The sequence below is a fragment of the Lepidochelys kempii genome, chromosome 8 (assembly GCF_965140265.1).
Source record: "Lepidochelys kempii isolate rLepKem1 chromosome 8, rLepKem1.hap2, whole genome shotgun sequence".
NCBI classification, from domain to species: domain Eukaryota; kingdom Metazoa; phylum Chordata; order Testudines; family Cheloniidae; genus Lepidochelys; species Lepidochelys kempii.
In genome coordinates this window covers 73,723,130-73,740,159 of record NC_133263.1, presented here as the reverse complement: position 1 = coordinate 73,740,159, position 17,030 = coordinate 73,723,130, and the positions used below count along the sequence as shown (strand labels likewise).

Sequence of the window (17,030 nt, the reverse complement as noted above, 5' to 3'; positions counted from 1 at the left end):
CTTCACAGCTCGAATTACAGAATTAATGCAAGTACTGAAGGACTTGAACAGGGGCAGATATCAGCGGACTATGATATCACAACAAGAGAAAGGTAATTATGACAGAAGTTTAATGCACAATACTCACACCTTGGCAGACATAAATCTAGTCTCTAATACTTGTTTATCTTTTTTAAAATTTAAGATGGAGATGGAACCCAAACTATTCCCTTGATACCTGGGGCTGGAGAAATTATCAACACTGATAATCTTATCAAGTATGTATAGAAAGTGTAATGTATAGAAAATATAAACCTGCTTTTTAGTCTTGCCTTATATCACTATTTTTAATACAGTTCATTACATATAACAATATTTTATATCCACTTCCTTCTGTACAATGTCTACAGAATTTTTCTCCCAATCCTCACTGCATAAGGCATTCTACAACCTTAGTACTCTCTACTGGTTCTCCAGAATCAATCTCCCTTCTGACCTGTCCTGCTGTCCCCTAGAACATGACTACCCAGATCATTATACTTCCTATCAGTTAAACTACATCTCTTACTAGAATTTCTGCATTGGCTTTCCAACGTTCTCTATATACATTTCAAGCCACTTCATCTTTGAGGCACTTGACAGCTATGGCTTGCCTATATAGTTGTCCCTGACTTTTTTTACAACTCTTTTAGCGCCTTTTAGAACCCTTTTAGACTTTTACAGTCTTTTTAGCCAAGTCTTGCTATAAATGCCAGGAAGAAGCTTTCAGTTAATGTTTGTCAAGATACCTCCTACTCTTCTTTAAATTAAAAAAAAAAAAATCCAAGAAGCAGTCCAGCTCTGGCCACATGCAACTCTGTACCTTCATAGCACCTGCTTGTGTTCTAGTATCCTGTTCTTCCACAGAGTTGACCAGTTGGTAAAGAACTATACGTCATAGTAGTAGTAATGTGTCAATTTTACCCATAGGTTTGATCATGTTCCATTAGCAACTCCTAATGGAGACATTTTGATTCGAGACCTTAATTTTGAGGTAAGTTCTAAGATATAAATCTTCATGTAACACTTCAAAAATGAAGGTGACTATTTCCCACAAACTTATTCTGTTATGAACAAAGAAAACAATCAAGAATAAGAACAAAAGATGTGTGTAGGATAGGGATACTGTCAGTGTGGTAATCATATTTTGTTAATTAACTCTGTTAATAAGATATTGGGCTATTAAAATGGATTTTTTCAAAATTGTATTCCCTTTTCACAGGTAATGCTTTCTTTATTTGTATACCACTTTTTAACATTTTTTGCTTGGCATTGGCACTGAAACTTAAAAACTGTTTCACGTTGGGCTCTCTAGCACTAGCATGATGTTGTGGTACTACACACTCACAAAACTTGTCTGGAAGTGTCTGTGTGTATTTCAACTTTTATAGTTTTAGAAAACCAGCAATTTTACCTATCTTTGGGAATTTATATGGGACTTGTTCAAATACCAGTGCTACACCACTGTATCTGACACAAAACGTACAAAAATGATGAATACATAGTTAATTTTTTGAGAAAATCTACATGAGTAGAAAGGAGTAAATGTTTGTAAATCTATTTGTAAATAGAAATGTTTTCATTATATTTAAAAGCGTTCTCCTCTTTTCTACCCAAACACACATTTTGGGTCTAAACTAGTTGAAAACATTCCACTTATGTAAATATGAGTAGAAATTACTGATCTTTTCCTTATCCTAGCATTTCTGCATCAACAAATATATTGCAGAAGTTTACACACAATAGCATGAATAATTTAACCTAAGACGTAAAGAAATCAGAAAACAAGTTATGGAGTGGTAGAGGGAGAAAGAATATGAAAAGAAAGTGTTACTGGATATTAGTCTGCCTAATTGAAGTGTTCTTTATGATAAAAACCTGTTTGTGCCAACAGTTGAAATAACAGAGTGTAAGTTATATGGTGTAAGATGGATTGTGTCAGCTCAGATGTACCACAGTTTGCCGTTTTCCTCGTGCTGTTTTTATACAGCATGTCCAATAGGTGGCACTGGAAGGTTTTTCCTGTGTTCGATTGTAACGATCGATTTATAGTAAAAAATTCATCATTCTAGAAAACAAAATTGCAATGCCATAGGTGTGCAATTAGTTAAGTAGAATAGTCAGTACCCAGTTTCATCTGATGCTTTGTTCCAGTTATGACATAAAGCAGGAAAAGTAAAATCCCATTATAACAATTATACTAATTTTATATTCTATTCCTGAAGACCTGATTATATTCTTTTGCTTTCTAGAATGTCATTATGGCATCTTGTAATTTTGAAACATCTTTAACTAAAAAGTTTGAATAAAAATAAGGCAATTTAATCCTATAAGTTCCTTTTAAATTGCCCATCAACATCTTTAGGTAAATTCAAGGCCCCCCCCCCCCCCCCAAAAAAAAATAAAGTTTGAGTTACGGTTAAAAATAAGAATCTGTAACTTCAATGGATATGCCTTAAAAAAAATCATAAAGCTAGGAAATTGAATTTCACGTTGTATTTTTACAGGGTATCCTTAACTTTGCCTGTGGGATGTAGTGTTTTAAGTTCTTAAAATTGTTAAATCTTGGCATACTTGCTCGAGGGGTACATTTGATGTTTAAATTAAGGATGCTTGTTAGATTGGTAGATAATGCTTGATAAACAAGATGATTACGTATTTATGCTTAATCTCACAAGTGTCATAACAGGCTTGACCATTTAAATTTTAAAATTCAGTGATTTGCCCTGAATCTTGACATTATTATATAGTGCCTACCTTTATTATGTGTGCTAAAGGCAGTCAAGGCAATATGATCCCAGCCCTGAAAGGCTAGTCTTCCAAGCAGGCAACCTGCAGACAAAAGTAGGGAAGGGATTTAACAAAAGCAAGATGATACTTTCCTTCTCTCCCTCCTCCTTCACTGTCTTGCCAATTTACTCCTTCCAATCAAACACAAAGCTTTTCAGCAATATTTTCTGCTCACCACTCTTCCTCCAGTGTAGCTTTCTCACTCAGCTCCCCCATACCAGACCAAACTGCATGCAGTCCCCCGACCCCTCCATCGTAGCACATGAAGAGGCTTACTCCAGTTTTGAGGTCTTATGAAGTCATGGTCTGGATTTTATAGGGCTGTGCAGGGATTATAATCTTCACATGGTGACCCATTTTCCTATTGTTTAATGTGTTGACATGTATTTTAGGTTCAGTCTGGTGCAAATGTTCTGATTTGTGGGCCAAACGGATGTGGGAAGAGTTCACTTTTCCGTGTTCTTGGTGAGGTAAGGAAATACTAAAATGAAATTTATCATTTTAAAAAACACACAACCCCCCACCCTAATTTTTTAAGAGAAATTTTCTTTCTATGACTTTTGTTTTCTTGTTGCAGTTGTGGCCTCTGTTTGGTGGATGTCTAACCAAGCCTGAGAGAGGAAAGCTTTTCTACGTTCCTCAGGTAAAGCAAAGTACCATAGTAATTGATAGTTGTATTTTTTGTTACCTCTTTATTTGATGACTGTTACATAGGTCTGTAATGCTGTAATAATTTGTAATTTAATCCCAGAGACCATATATGACGCTAGGAACCCTCAGAGACCAAGTAATATATCCAGATACTGTAGAAGACCAGAGGAAGAAGGGGATATCTGACCAGGTAAAAGAGACATTCTCCTCAATAACCATTATTTGCAGCCATTACTTTTCCTGATTCTTTGTAGTGTGGGATTATTTATACTTTAAATTTGTTAAATGATAGAGAAACCCAAGTCTGTTACCTGGGGACTCCTTCTGCAGTTTTTTTCAGAGGGTTTTTTCCCCCCCATGTAGATCCAAACAGGAAATGTTGATGGAACCATGGCTTCCCTACAGCTCTTTGCTTTGGGAGACTTCATAGCATTTTGGTTTTTCTCTTAATTCACCTTTTCCATTTTTGAACCTGATTGGCTGTAAGATACAAAGGTTCACCAAATCAAAGGTCATCAGTTGTGGCTTTAAACGTGCCACATTAATGGGCTGCTGCTTTCGCCATTTATCACATAACCTCTAGTATTACCTGCCAGCAGATGTCAAGGATGTCATGTGTCTGTTAATGACAGTTTCACTGTTCATTTAAACTTGTTCTGAAGTATCATTCATTTTTTAAGTTATTGGTATAGCAAGTAAGAACATTAGATTTGTTTACATTTTGAAATGTTATTTTTGGTACCAATATCTTGGGTGATAGAGTGATTTTAATATTTTATAGTATTATAGTATACTATACTAATCTGAGAAATTATTGCAACATGAAGTATGTTTAGGTGTATCTGTAAGCATTATTGTTTTGCTAAAAGGTGCTGAAGGAGTACTTGGATAATGTTCAGTTGGGTCAAATCCTGGAACGTGAAAGTGGCTGGGATAGTGTTCAGGACTGGATGGATGTGCTCAGCGGAGGAGAAAAACAGAGGATGGCAGTGCGTGTCTATCTTATACTTACTTGGAAAATACTGTAAATTAGTATAACTAATCTGAAACGTAGATGATATCTAGTCAGTAAATTTTTCTATTGCTTTATTCTTTAAAGAAATAATGTAAGGTTTTTATAATATTAGTGCTCATGAAAATAACTTAAATTACTACAGGTGGGCATTATTATTTTCACATTGTAATGTAGATTTCTGAATGCTTTCTTATCAGATCACCATATTCTTTTCTATTATGTAAGCTCGCCTGCTGGTAATAGCTCACCTTACCTGATCACTCTCGTTACAGTGTGTATGGTAACACCCATTGTTTCATGTTCTCTGTGTATATAAATCTCCCCACTGTATTTTCCACGGAATACATCCGATGAAGTGAGCTGTAGCTCACGAAAGCTTATGGCTCAAATAAATTTGTTAGTCTCTAAGGTGCCACAAGTCCTCCTTTTCTTTTTGCGGATACAGACTAACACGGCTGCTATTCTGAAACCTGTAAAATATTTCTTACCCTTGGAAAGTATACAAAGAATACTATAAAGTGTTCAAATTTTAAGTGAGGTTCAGTAAACGATGGTTAAAAAAAAATTCTTTCCCCTTTTAATTTTCAGTCAATAATTTCTGGTTAAAACTTCTAAGACTACAGTATTAGTTGTGATTGTTGAGAACACTTGACTTTCTACTAACAGCATTGATCATTATATATGTAAATATTTTGGCATTCATCCTTTTTCCTCTAGCAAAAATCAAGCCAGAATGATGGTATGGCAGTACATACACAACATTTCTGGGTTAATAAGTACCAGATAATTGTGGAAAGCTGCTTATGTGTTACACATACACCTAAGATTATATTCTATGACAAACTATTACCATTTTTTAAATTAAGTATTCATATTGACTGTGAGCTGCCTGTCTGCTAGAAGACAAACTGACAAGACAGCAAAGGAAATTTTCATTGCACACTGGCTGTAACTCGCTGTGCTTCAGTATTACTCAAGTCTCTGATTATTGCATGGTAATGTACATATTACTGTATCTGCTGAACACTTAGGAGTAATGGGATGAAATCACACTAAAATGTCTTTAAATAGCTTCATAGTTTTCATTTATGCCTTTTGCGAGAGAGAGGTAATGGTAGCACAAAAACTGACGTTTTTGAGCAATTGTGTAAATATTTCAAACCATTTGTTAAAATGTTTTTTATATTTCCAATAGATTACAATAGTTTCATCTCTTAAATGCTCATTTAGACAATAGGTTATGCTATTATAAAGATGAAGAAACTTGCATTGTGCTTGTGCTCTCTATTCACAAATGGTGTATTGTTTTGCATTCCAGATGGCAAGGTTATTTTATCATAAACCTCAGTTTGCAATTCTCGATGAATGTACAAGTGCTGTTAGCGTTGATGTAGAAGGCTACATTTACAGTCATTGCCGGAAGGTAAGTTTGTTTTGTTTCTGTTTTTTTTAGATAAAGAAAGAAGGCTGAGATGCATGTAAATTGTTCTTTGTGAATGTAATTTCTAATTTGGAAAATGTTAACTTGACGGATTGGTAAAACTGGACTGCAGCAACAATATTAGACATGATAATATTAAATTTCCAAAAACTTGATTAAAATGTGAAGTGGAATCTAGATAACACCCAAAACAATCTTATACTTTTCTTATGGAAAATAACCTTCTCAGCAAGGCCAACAAAACAAAAGGACTTGTAAGTGAACCTATTTTGGAGATAGGAGCCAGCAACACTAGGGGAACTTTCAAAAAGTAAATGAAAAGAAAGTATTTAAAAAAGCATGAAGTTTTAACTTCTTTCCTATTCCCCATCCTCCCCGAGAATTCTCAAAAAAAAAAAAAAAAATATTCTACCCTCATATGGGATGTGGTCGGAGAAATATCAAGGGGGTTGATTTCTTTTTGGGGAAGGGGAGAAGGGTTTGAAAATAGAGCTTATAATGGGAAACTCACTTTAAATTTAACTATGGAGCAGTGATGTCCTTGGAAAGGAAACAAACTCCTGCAGGAATTGAAACCTTTATCCAGATCTCTCCGTGGGAGCAGGAGCAGGCCCTAAGATCGTTTTATAGTAGTAATTTTGATGCTGGATGGGCTCTGTGCAAAAGAGCAGTAGTTATTTCATTGTTTAAGTACATTTACCGTTTGGCTGCCAGGTTGTACTGCTTTCTATTTTGAGGATTTACTGTTGCAAAGTGGCTGATAATGCATCCCTCTGGAAAATCAAACCCCTTGTCAGCTGACTCTTACAGAAGGTTAAAATTATTATCACTTTCATTTCTATTTGTTTTAACCATTTACAGCTTAACCATTCAATACAGTTGCAACTGTTGCTTACAGGTTATTTTAAAGGTGAATTTTTCATTGCATTTAAGAAGCACTTCAAGTTCTTAAATCATTAACATCATACACTTTAGTTTGCAATCAAATACATTAAAAACAAAATATTTGGAAATAATTTCCTCCTTTACTTACCTGCTAGGGCTCAAGTTCAGGAATTTGTTTTTTCTGCAAGAGCCTATGACATTGCTAACATCTAAGCATAGGGAGTGAATTTTTTAGTCTGATATTTTCAGCTCCTGCAGGAAAAACAGAACATTTAAATAAATCAGTAGGTTTAAAAAACCAAACCTAAAACCTCTTTTGTTTTTCCTCTAAAATGTGCAATATTGAGGCTACACACACATAGTATAAATGATTTAAGGCCTTAAAGCTTTTCTATTTATTAGTATGAGCTTTTAGTTTCATCTTTTAAAATGTTACCAAGTGTGAGGGATCGAGGAAATTAGTTGAGTTTGTCTTATGGGTGAAGTTTTACTTAATGTTTGTATTCTCTTCTTGCTATAGGTTGGCATCACACTCTTCACTGTCTCTCACAGAAAGTCCCTCTGGAAACACCACGATGTATGTCATTTTTATTTTTGTTGATGATTATGTATTTAGCCTTTTTGTGGGTATTAAATGGACTTTGAGTTCAGGTGCATTCAAATGTCTTGCCTTCCAAACGGACACACTCCTCTCAAAAAATAGTAGCATAGATGATATTTTCATAGTCCAGCAGCAGTATCTGAAGGATTCACAAAAAGCTGTTATGAAAATCTAAGAAATTTACAGTCCTACATTTCTGTTCTGAAGGGTTATCCATATAAATATTCAAAGTTAGTGTTTCTTCGTCTATGGACACTGATTAAAAGAGCCTGTAGCTAAACAATTCTATAAAACTTTTCTGGCGAAGGTGCCAATGCACATGTTTATAAAGGGCCTTTGTGCCATGCAAGATGTATTTTTAATTGTGGGGCTAATCCTTGTTTACTCTATAACTAAGTAAATTATTGGCTGGAATTTAAATTTTGTGTATGTGCGCTGAGGTACAATGAAGAGAACACTGCTATAAGTACAAAAAATAAATCTGATACAGTTGAAATACACATGGCTTTTATAATCCTATAAAATAGTTTTAGCAAACGTTTTCCCTTCCAGTTACAATAAGATATGATTACCCCCTAGAGGGGGTGTGTAGGTGGGGAAGCATAAAATCTGTGGATATTTTGTTCAGATAGGGATTGGGGAATTCAGTGTTCATGGAGATATTGGGTAAAGGAATGTTAAACATTTTAAACATGTAAAACTGTGATACATGTATTCCTTTTGTCCCCCAAGAAAAGGTATTCCTTTTCTCCCCTAAATTCTTTTTCATAATTTCATCTGTTATAGTCCTGAAGTGGACAAAATAAGGATTGTAATTAATAATTGAAGAAATCATTTTACTCTTAGAAAATATATAAAATTTGAAGCTCTGTGGGGATACTCCTTTGCTAATTTCCGTCCCCCAGCACCAGCCAAATCTTTAACAAAGGCCTGATTTTCAAAAAGCACATGCTTAGTTTGTGTATACAAAAATGTACATGAGGGAAGTCAATTGTCTAAGTCCACATTTCTTGGTCAAGGTATAGACTCCAGAGAAAATAATAAAAAAAACCCCATAATAATAATAAGTAAATAAAAATATTTTGGGGTCCATTCAAAAGTGTCTGGTGGTCCAGGTTTGGCCCATGGTCCGCCTATTAACTGCCCCAGTGTATACCATTTCACACCTAATTTATGCACACATTTCTGCAATTCAGGTATTGGTGTAAGTGACTCACTGTGTACAAATACCAGATTTATACACATAATTATAATTATGCATGCAAATTAGACATCTGTCACAACAAACCAAATCCCAGTGATGAGCAGTATGACCAACTAGCAGAAGATGGAGACAGAGCATATCCAAAAAATCATACAATGTTATTCCTCAAAGGCAATTGAATTGGGTAAGCATTGCAATAGGAGATCATCCTCTGACCAGTTGATTTAGGGTTTTAGTTTTTGTTCTTTAACAATTATTTGCTTATACAATTTATTATGATAAACAAAGCTAATATAAAAATATTTTTTGTCTTTTGGTTGATGATGTACATTTTTCATTCCACAGTTTTACCTGCACATGGATGGTAGAGGAAATTATGAGTTCAAGAAGATAACTGAAGATACAGTTGAATTTGGATCTTAAAATCCATAAAGTTGCAACTACTACAGAGACTGATAATTACAGAGAACATGTAGAAAGGAAAAGTACATAGCAAGATAAAACTACTTGGCTTGTTTTTAAACAAATTTAACTAGGTATAGGATAATCCAAAGCAAGCTATTAAGCATTTATTATTATGTAGGATATTGCTAATTGTGTATATGTTGGTTTAATTATTAATATGTACTAAGAATGTCCTTATTCTTGTGGTTTAAAACCTGCCTAAATTAAATTGGGCTTAAATCAATATAACCTGATTCATCTTGGGATGTAAACCATTTGAAGTCAGCTGATTTGACTTTTATGGACCTTCCTGTCCTTCAGTGAAGAACTCTGTTAAAATTAGGGTTACTGCCTCTCATGTTTCTGGCAACAATTCTGGATTTTCACTGTCTAGTCTATGCATACTTTTGAATTATCCCACATGATGCAGGATGTCCTCCCCTTCATAGCTATATCCTGCTATCCTGTACAGTGCCAGACCTGGGTAGAGGCCAAGCTTTGTGATGGGTGTTGTATGTGCACTGTTCCTGGTGCAGGGTGGACTGAATCCAAGAGGGCAGGAGCCTAATTCCCTCTGCTGTTAAAGAGATTAGGCCTGATCCACTGTGGATCTCTAGGCCTTTTCAGCCTGTCTGTCTACAGCTCTCCTGTGCTTCTCACGGTCTCCCATTCTTCCCCCATTCGACAAAAGCAGTGCTGCACTGTGTTCGCCTCCTCCCGCAGAAAAGGCAGTGGAAGCAAATGGGGAGAGTTGAGAAGAAATTGAGATGGAAGGGAACTGACAGAAAAAAAATAATAGTAGTGAAAATGGTATTCTGTATTTCAGGGGTCAGGGTCCTTGACTATTTTTCATTTGGGGTTGTGTAGACACACATGACAGCTCTGGGAAGTTGAGGAGTATGATTTTAGTTCCCACAGCAATGGTGGAGGAGGGAGAATGATTAAAAGACCAATCTGCCTATTGAAGTCTTAGGAGTTTTGCCACTGACATTAATGGGACCAAGAATTGGGCCCAAAATGTATCCTTCTAAAGCACTTACCATCCCTCCATGAAAGCAGTAGCAGACTTTCAATTGTCTCAGTAGCAGACTTTCAGTTGTCCTCTTTGCTCCCATTCCTGGGAAGTGTGGTGGTGATGGTCTTCCCTCAGAGTCCTTCTTTGTCCCGCTTGTTAAAATAGGATGTACCCTGTCCAGCTGCTGTATAGGTTTGGGTTTTAAGAGGGAGCGATGATGGTAGCCTCTGTTTTGCTTTCCACCTTTTTATGTGATGTCTGGGGTCCCACATCTCAAAATTCATCAAAATTTGACTCCATTTCCTGAGGGGTTTTTAGGCAATTTTTATGTAAATTAGTAAATCGTATGACAGTGGTCCATGGACCACTAGTCCATGGAGTGCTGGTTCTTTCATTCCAACTGCCAAATTTTATTAAAAGACAGCTAAAAATACAGTAAATACTTTCTTAATATTACTTTTCCATGTAAACAATTACTGTAGTTGCCACATGATTTTAAGTGATCACAAATGCAAAAAGAGATGGTTTGTGTGATCAGGAATGGGAGGCTGGTGGTCCATAGGCCTATGTACAGTTATAGTCCACACTGTGAAAACATTTAAAAATCCCTGCCATACACTGATGTTCTGGTGGCTCTGTAGTGTTGCACACATGATGTAACATAGGAATGCACTACATGAAGACATGCACTAAATACACAATAAATGTGATCTCTGTACATCTTTTATCAAGGTTTTCTTTTTTTCTTTTTATATAATCAGTATACACTTGGGTGTATATCTTCCTCTTAGTGACTAATTCAGCTCTTTGAATACTGAATATCATCTTTCGTATTAAGATTACTTATTATTTCCCCCTTTTATCTTGAAACTTGAAAACTTGAGGTTATTACACTTCTTGCCCATACCACTCACAATATTAAAATACTTTTACATAGCAGAAGAAATGCCAGTGACCTCATGTCTTAGTACAGGTATCCACTGACATAGGCAATAAATTCAACAAGTTAAATAGCATCAATAAAACTCCAAAAGGCATGTGTTTGAAGCTTAACTGCATCCATGGATCACCTGACACTGAAATAAACTCTTTCATTCCACAAGATGGCAAAGTTAGCTTTTTTTTACCAGTTTTTAATTCAAATTCTTAAACACTGATATCAGACTAATTTATAGTGAAGCAAGTGGTGCTGCTATAGGTGAGATTATAGTGTTTTCATGATAGCCCTATATTTTCAGCATTTACCATAATGGCTGTTTTGTGAAAGTTGTCACCCAATTGCAACTTTTTTTAAAAAAAAGAAATGTTTTAGTAGCTTTTTAAAGAGACACAGCAAAGAATATTTCTCTAAATTGAAATATCTGTTTTTATTCTTTTGACTGGAGAGAAGTTTTCAGTAATGTAAAGTAGTGGATTTGGGATTTTTTTTAATGTATTATTGTATTTTTGACACTAACAAGCAGAAACCACTCAAAGTGCATTTATATATCCTCTTCTGCAGCAAGTTCAAGGGTGCTTTACAATTCAAAATTGATTAGAAACAGCACTGAGCATAAACTTTTTCAATTTTGCCTTAAAAACTAAACCAGATCCAGCTTCATAAACAAGGAGAAATGGGCCGGCTCCTGTAGTGTACTGAAGTCAGTTTGAGAATCAAGGGTCATCTCCTCATTTAATTCCTAAAAGCTATAATTTATATTATGGATATATTAAAGAATAACCTGGTGAGCAACTAGGAACACATAGTAAAAACAATTTAGAAAGATCTTCTAGACCACCATTGTTTAAAGGATTACATAACAGTACCTTAAAAGATAAACTTTTATTGTCAATGAAGAAATTTTTAATCCAGTGAGAATGATTGAATCTTAGTTCACTTATAAAATGGAGCTGTGGTATATGTTGGTTGTAGTCTTTTTTTTAATTGCTCAAGCTGGAAGTTTGAAAATAATGAATTATAATCATAGTGAGAATGAAAGTATTGATGAAATCATCTCCATATCCTCAACTATGGAGTCTCAAGCTGGTGACATTTCAAAATAGCACTAGTGGTAGTCAGAGATGGTTGCATTTCCATGGTGTTGGGAGATATTCCTGTATGTGTACATATTGTAGTTTGTAAAGCTCTCTGAGAAGAAAGACACTATATAAATGTAAGACATTTAAGTGCCTCTGGATTAATAAATCTGAAGAGAAAATTGCATTAGGCTTTTTATATTTGTTGATGGTGTAATTAGCAATAGTCTTGTGTAACAATACAGGAAAGGTAGATGTTTGACAAACCTAGAACCAATTAATGAGATTTTTGAATTCTTTGGGGTCAACTTTATAAAATTCTATTACATCAGAGTAAGAATTTCATACAGTCAGTCAGTCAAATGGTAATCAGTGTAAGTTAATGGAAAGAAGAGCTAAATGCTATAGGTCTGGGTGAGGTAATATCTTTTATTGGACCAACGTTTGTTGGTGAGAGAGAGACAAGCATTCAAGCTTACACAGAGCTCTTATGCAGGTCTGCCTAAGCTCAAAACTTGCCTCATTGACAGAAGTTGGTCCAATAAAAGATATTACCTCACCCACCTTGTCTTTCTAATATCTGGGACCAGAACAATACTTCATACAACATAGGTATGGGTGTCACAGCAAATAATTCTGGCATGAAAAGGATAAACTCCTTTTCATTTTTGCCAGGCTGTATCTGAAAAAAGGGGAAAGACCTAATTTAAAAAAATCAGACACTGAGTGTTTGAGCCTTTGACTATATATCCAGAAAAGAAAATGTTTACATTTGGAAAAATAGCTAAGGAGTATGAGTAGTAAACTCCACTTAAACTGAACTGAGCTATGCAGACCAAAGCTCTATAGTTTAGCTCTATTACTTAAGCTGTAGAGAAAATAATTTTTACAGTCCTGTTTGGCTACCCTATCCTCTTGCTTCCTCAGTCTTCCTTCCCAGGGTAAAATTGTCCAGTATCTGAACATTTAGAGTATAGTTGTATGAAGGATGAACCAAGCTTTGCTCCATGAATTAATTCTAAAGCATCTTGTGATGTAGTTTACTTTTCATTCATTTTAATCTGATATACCTATTCCTCATTCTCTTGATTGGGATCTAGATCTTGAGTATAATCATAAGATTATAAAAAATGTGTTGTTTAGCCTTCTCAAAGGATATAGCCCTCTGTTAAAAAATTCCTTAACTGAGAATACCATTTCACCAATGTGGGATACGTATGTAGATTGGGGTGCGGGGAATACAAGATCAGGGCCTCGATTTGTTTTTGTTTGTTTTTTAACTGACTCTGCGTGGGTATCAAGGTCTTAATATGTGCAGCTTTTACTACAGTACTTGTTTATAAATTTCAGTTGTTGAGTAAATCAAGTCACTGCCAGACACAAAATCTAATTAAAACCAGTATGTGAGATACACTGCTCACATAAGACTAATAGTTTAATGGCATTGTTGTCAGACTCCCCTATAATGGTGTTGTGTTGATGGTCTTAGTGAAAACTTACAGTACTGGGGGAAACGCTGGAATTGGATCCTGCTGCACATATCAGAGAGAAGTGAAGTTGTAAGTTTTATTCCAAATTGCAGGATTGAGTTCGTATTTGACAAGATGTTACGGAACTTTAGTGCAAAGCAGTTGAAATCTTGATTCCCAGAGACAACCCTTAGAGATCACCAGTTAACCAGAGCTAACATTCAGGACCTGAAAACTGATCTATATGGTTGGACTCTTACACCCCTGCATTGTCCTCTTGAAATCAATGAAGCTTTGCATAGGCACAGAAGTCCATGTGCATGCATCTCACTGCAGGATCAGAACCTAAGACAGTCAGAGGTGATTTGTTTTTCATTATTTTTGTTGCAGTAGCACCTAGAAGCTTTAGTCATGGACCATTACGTGGCTTCAGTGTAAAACGTGATCTATTTGTAAAGAGCTACCCAAGATAGGCAGTCACCCAGTGCTGAGTCCCCGTAGCAGAGGACCATATGAATTGCAATGCCTGGATAATAGGATTTGATTTTTTTTAAAGTAAATGCTAATATTTGTGAAATGTGCCACAAAGGCACCACTAGAAATTGAGCTTTTTTGTTGAAAAAGCATGAACAAGCAGCAGCAGTGCAAGCTTTTCCAAACTACTTTCCACTGTGCCTCAGTTGTGGTCTGATGTGATCACTCCTAGGAATTGGGCATTTGTGTCCATTCTTTGGCACCTCTCATCATATTTTTACCAGGGATTCCAGCTGGTGTTGACAGTAGTTTAGCTTGTAATGTAGATGGTGCAAGATGCTAGTCATCACTATTACATAAAGTATAGTTGAGACTTTGTTGAATATAGCTCAAAGCATGTTTTGTCTTATGGCAGTGGTAGAAGGGACAAATCCATTTTATGCTAGCAGTAGAACCATTTTCAACAGCAGCGGATTGAAGGCCGGAGGACCAGTTGCTGAAAAACGTTGTCAGCACTGGATCAATTTCCTAGTGTAGACACAGCCTAAAACAACCAGCTCACTTCATACATGCCTTTAGCCAACTATCAGATAGCAAAAATTATTTCCTGGGTCAAATTTGAACGAATAACTTATAAGTGGGAGATGTAATTTCTCTTTACTAATCTTGTGAACAAATCCATTCCCTCAGTAAGACAAAGTTAACAGGCTATGTCTATGCAAAGGAAATTCACATTGATTCCTGCTGGGAATTTCACCAGTATAGATGCGGCCATGGTGGTAGCTTTAATCTTTTTATGTGAGTAATAGATTTTGTGCAGCTCAATATGGATTCTGATGCTAAATACCTTAAAATTTTTTGCTTTTGTAAAATTGTCTGATTTATTTAACACATGAAGTAATTTTCCCTTACAGTCTTCCTCCAGTTGACCTCATGGCACGAGACCTAGTTTCACAACATCAAGTTCATTTTCAAGAATCAAGTTTAAGGTCTCAACTTTATCTTCAAGATACTCCAGCAGCCTGGGATGAGCATATCTAAAAGACCACCTAAAGCTCCAGGATTAAGAGCATGGTCCACAACTCTGCTCCTCAGGCACAGTGGAACTTTCTACCACAACGTTTAAAGCTTGTCTGTGCAAGAGTCAGTGCTAACTCAACAACTATTCTGAAACTGTGGAATGAACTCCAGTAGGAACTGAGGAAACCTTCACCATTTTCTGCCCTTGTGTGCCAAAGGAACCCTCCCTCCTTCCTGCCCTCCCCCCCCCCAAGAAACCCCCACCCCCCGAAAACAAACCACTCCTTACACAATTCTTCCTCAGGGAGAGGAGAGCATGAACTGAATGTAACAGTTGTTACTCTTGTTGCTTAATGCATTACTGCCAGGTGCTCAGATATTACATTCCCCTCCTTACAGTAAGAAAAGTATTCTATATATAGGATTTTAAAGATAAGTGTCAAATTCCCATAGGTACCACTTGAAGATGGTTTGTAGTATGAGGAGAATGGCAACGTAGTATTACACTATTAAATATAAGTTCAGTGCTACATAATAGGATGAAGTAGGGTGGTGAGAGAAGGAATAATGGTATCACACTCGTGTCTTCCTGTTTCTGTAACTCCATTCAGGAGGGACTTTTGGGCAGAAGTATAAGCCACCATTTGATAGTCCTTTCCATGAAATGCAATTAGTAACTCTTTAGAAGACTGTTTCCAGTCAAAACCATAGGGAATTTTCATTTCTACACAGTGTTTATGTCCAGAAAGAGGGAATAATAGCCTCAAACTCTGAGGATGGGGGGGAGAGGACAGATAAATTCAGTGATTCCTGGTTGAAATGCTGACTCTCTGCAGGGGGTGAATAAGAGCTATACACCACTTGAATCATGCTTTGAGCCCTCTGGTGGTGTATAAATGGTGTGCTGGCCCTCCTTTTAAATTGCACCACCTTTGAATGGCTTCTGCCTGAGAGCTGGAGCTGCTTCCCCAGAGCCACCCCAGATAAGAAGAGCAAGTGAGACTCACTCTCTTCCCTTATGCCTCTGGCCTGAACAAGCTGCATCTTTAGTGTTCCCAGTGCAGCATACAGAAATGAAGCAGGGATCCACAGATTATAAAACAATGGCCTATCATACCAGCTGCTGCTGCTTTTATCTTATAAACTCTTCAGAAGTTATCATTCTAACAGAGCAAAAGGTTTTGGGTAGTCTTTTCTTAAAGCCCTGGTTCTGTACCTACTGAAGGTATAAGGCTTTGCTACTGCTCCCATTGAAGTTATGGAAGTTTTTCCAGTGACATAATTAGGAGTGTGTCCTAAGAATGTGCTGTCAAAATCGTCAATAAATCAGAGTTTTAAGTTGTCTGTCTAAACATCACTTCCTCTCTCCAGTAATCAGGCTTGACTGCCATAGTGTTTGTGATGTCATAATCCTATCAGACCTTCTTGGGGTGGGGAGGATAGACCTCAATTTCTAGCATGAAAAACAAGCAGAAGAAAAAAGTATGGCTTCGTTTTTAAATAAAAGATAAAAACCCAGTCAACTTTTTCAGGCCTTTAAACATAATAAAGAAACCAAGAAAAAAAAAAAAAGGAGGGGACACACAAGGGGAGGGGACTTTTTTTTTTCCCCTCAAGGTCACTATTAAATGACTAAGGCTAAGATTTTGTCTTGGACATTTTTAGTAAAAGTCAGGGACAGGTCACAGGCAATAATGAAAAATTCATGGAAGCCGGTGACCTGCCCCTGACTTTTACTAAAAATATCCAAGACAAAATATCGGACCCTGGGCAGCTGTGAGGGCTGGGAACTCCAGGGCCCCCTACCACCCATGGGGGCTTGGAGCTCCAGGGTCCCCCTGTGCTGTCAGCTCTGAACTGTGGGACTTCCTCCTGCCACCAGCTGTGGCTCTGAGCTGTGAGGGTTCCTCCTGCTGCCAACAGCGTAGCCTCCAGGAGTTGCGGGTGTCCCCCCTGTGGTGGTAGGGAGTTGTGGGGGTCCCCATGC

General features: G+C 36.7%; 1 protein-coding gene across 6 annotated transcripts in view; it reads left to right on the top strand.

Annotated features, from left to right (window-relative positions):
- The window catches only part of ABCD3 (ATP binding cassette subfamily D member 3), a 76,053-nt gene extending 59,683 nt beyond the window's left edge, over positions 1–16,370 (top strand). For 4 of the 6 annotated variants that reach the window (XM_073357001.1, XM_073357002.1, XM_073357005.1 and 1 more), the window contains 10 exons: positions 1–92; positions 185–257; positions 949–1,012; positions 3,201–3,278; positions 3,386–3,451; positions 3,560–3,649; positions 4,329–4,448; positions 5,793–5,897; positions 7,321–7,377; positions 8,951–10,789. In XM_073357001.1, the coding sequence (XP_073213102.1) occupies positions 1–92; positions 185–257; positions 949–1,012; positions 3,201–3,278; positions 3,386–3,451; positions 3,560–3,649; positions 4,329–4,448; positions 5,793–5,897; positions 7,321–7,377; positions 8,951–9,028 (823 nt within the window). In that variant the 3' untranslated portion in view covers positions 9,029–10,789. Of the gene's footprint in view, positions 93–184; positions 258–948; positions 1,013–3,200; positions 3,279–3,385; positions 3,452–3,559; positions 3,650–4,328; positions 4,449–5,792; positions 5,898–7,320; positions 7,378–8,950; positions 10,790–14,937 lie in introns of those variants that run through there. The other 2 variants (XR_012160408.1, XM_073357003.1) reach the window with 2 other exon arrangements.
- Positions 16,371–17,030: the final 660 nt, after the last annotated feature.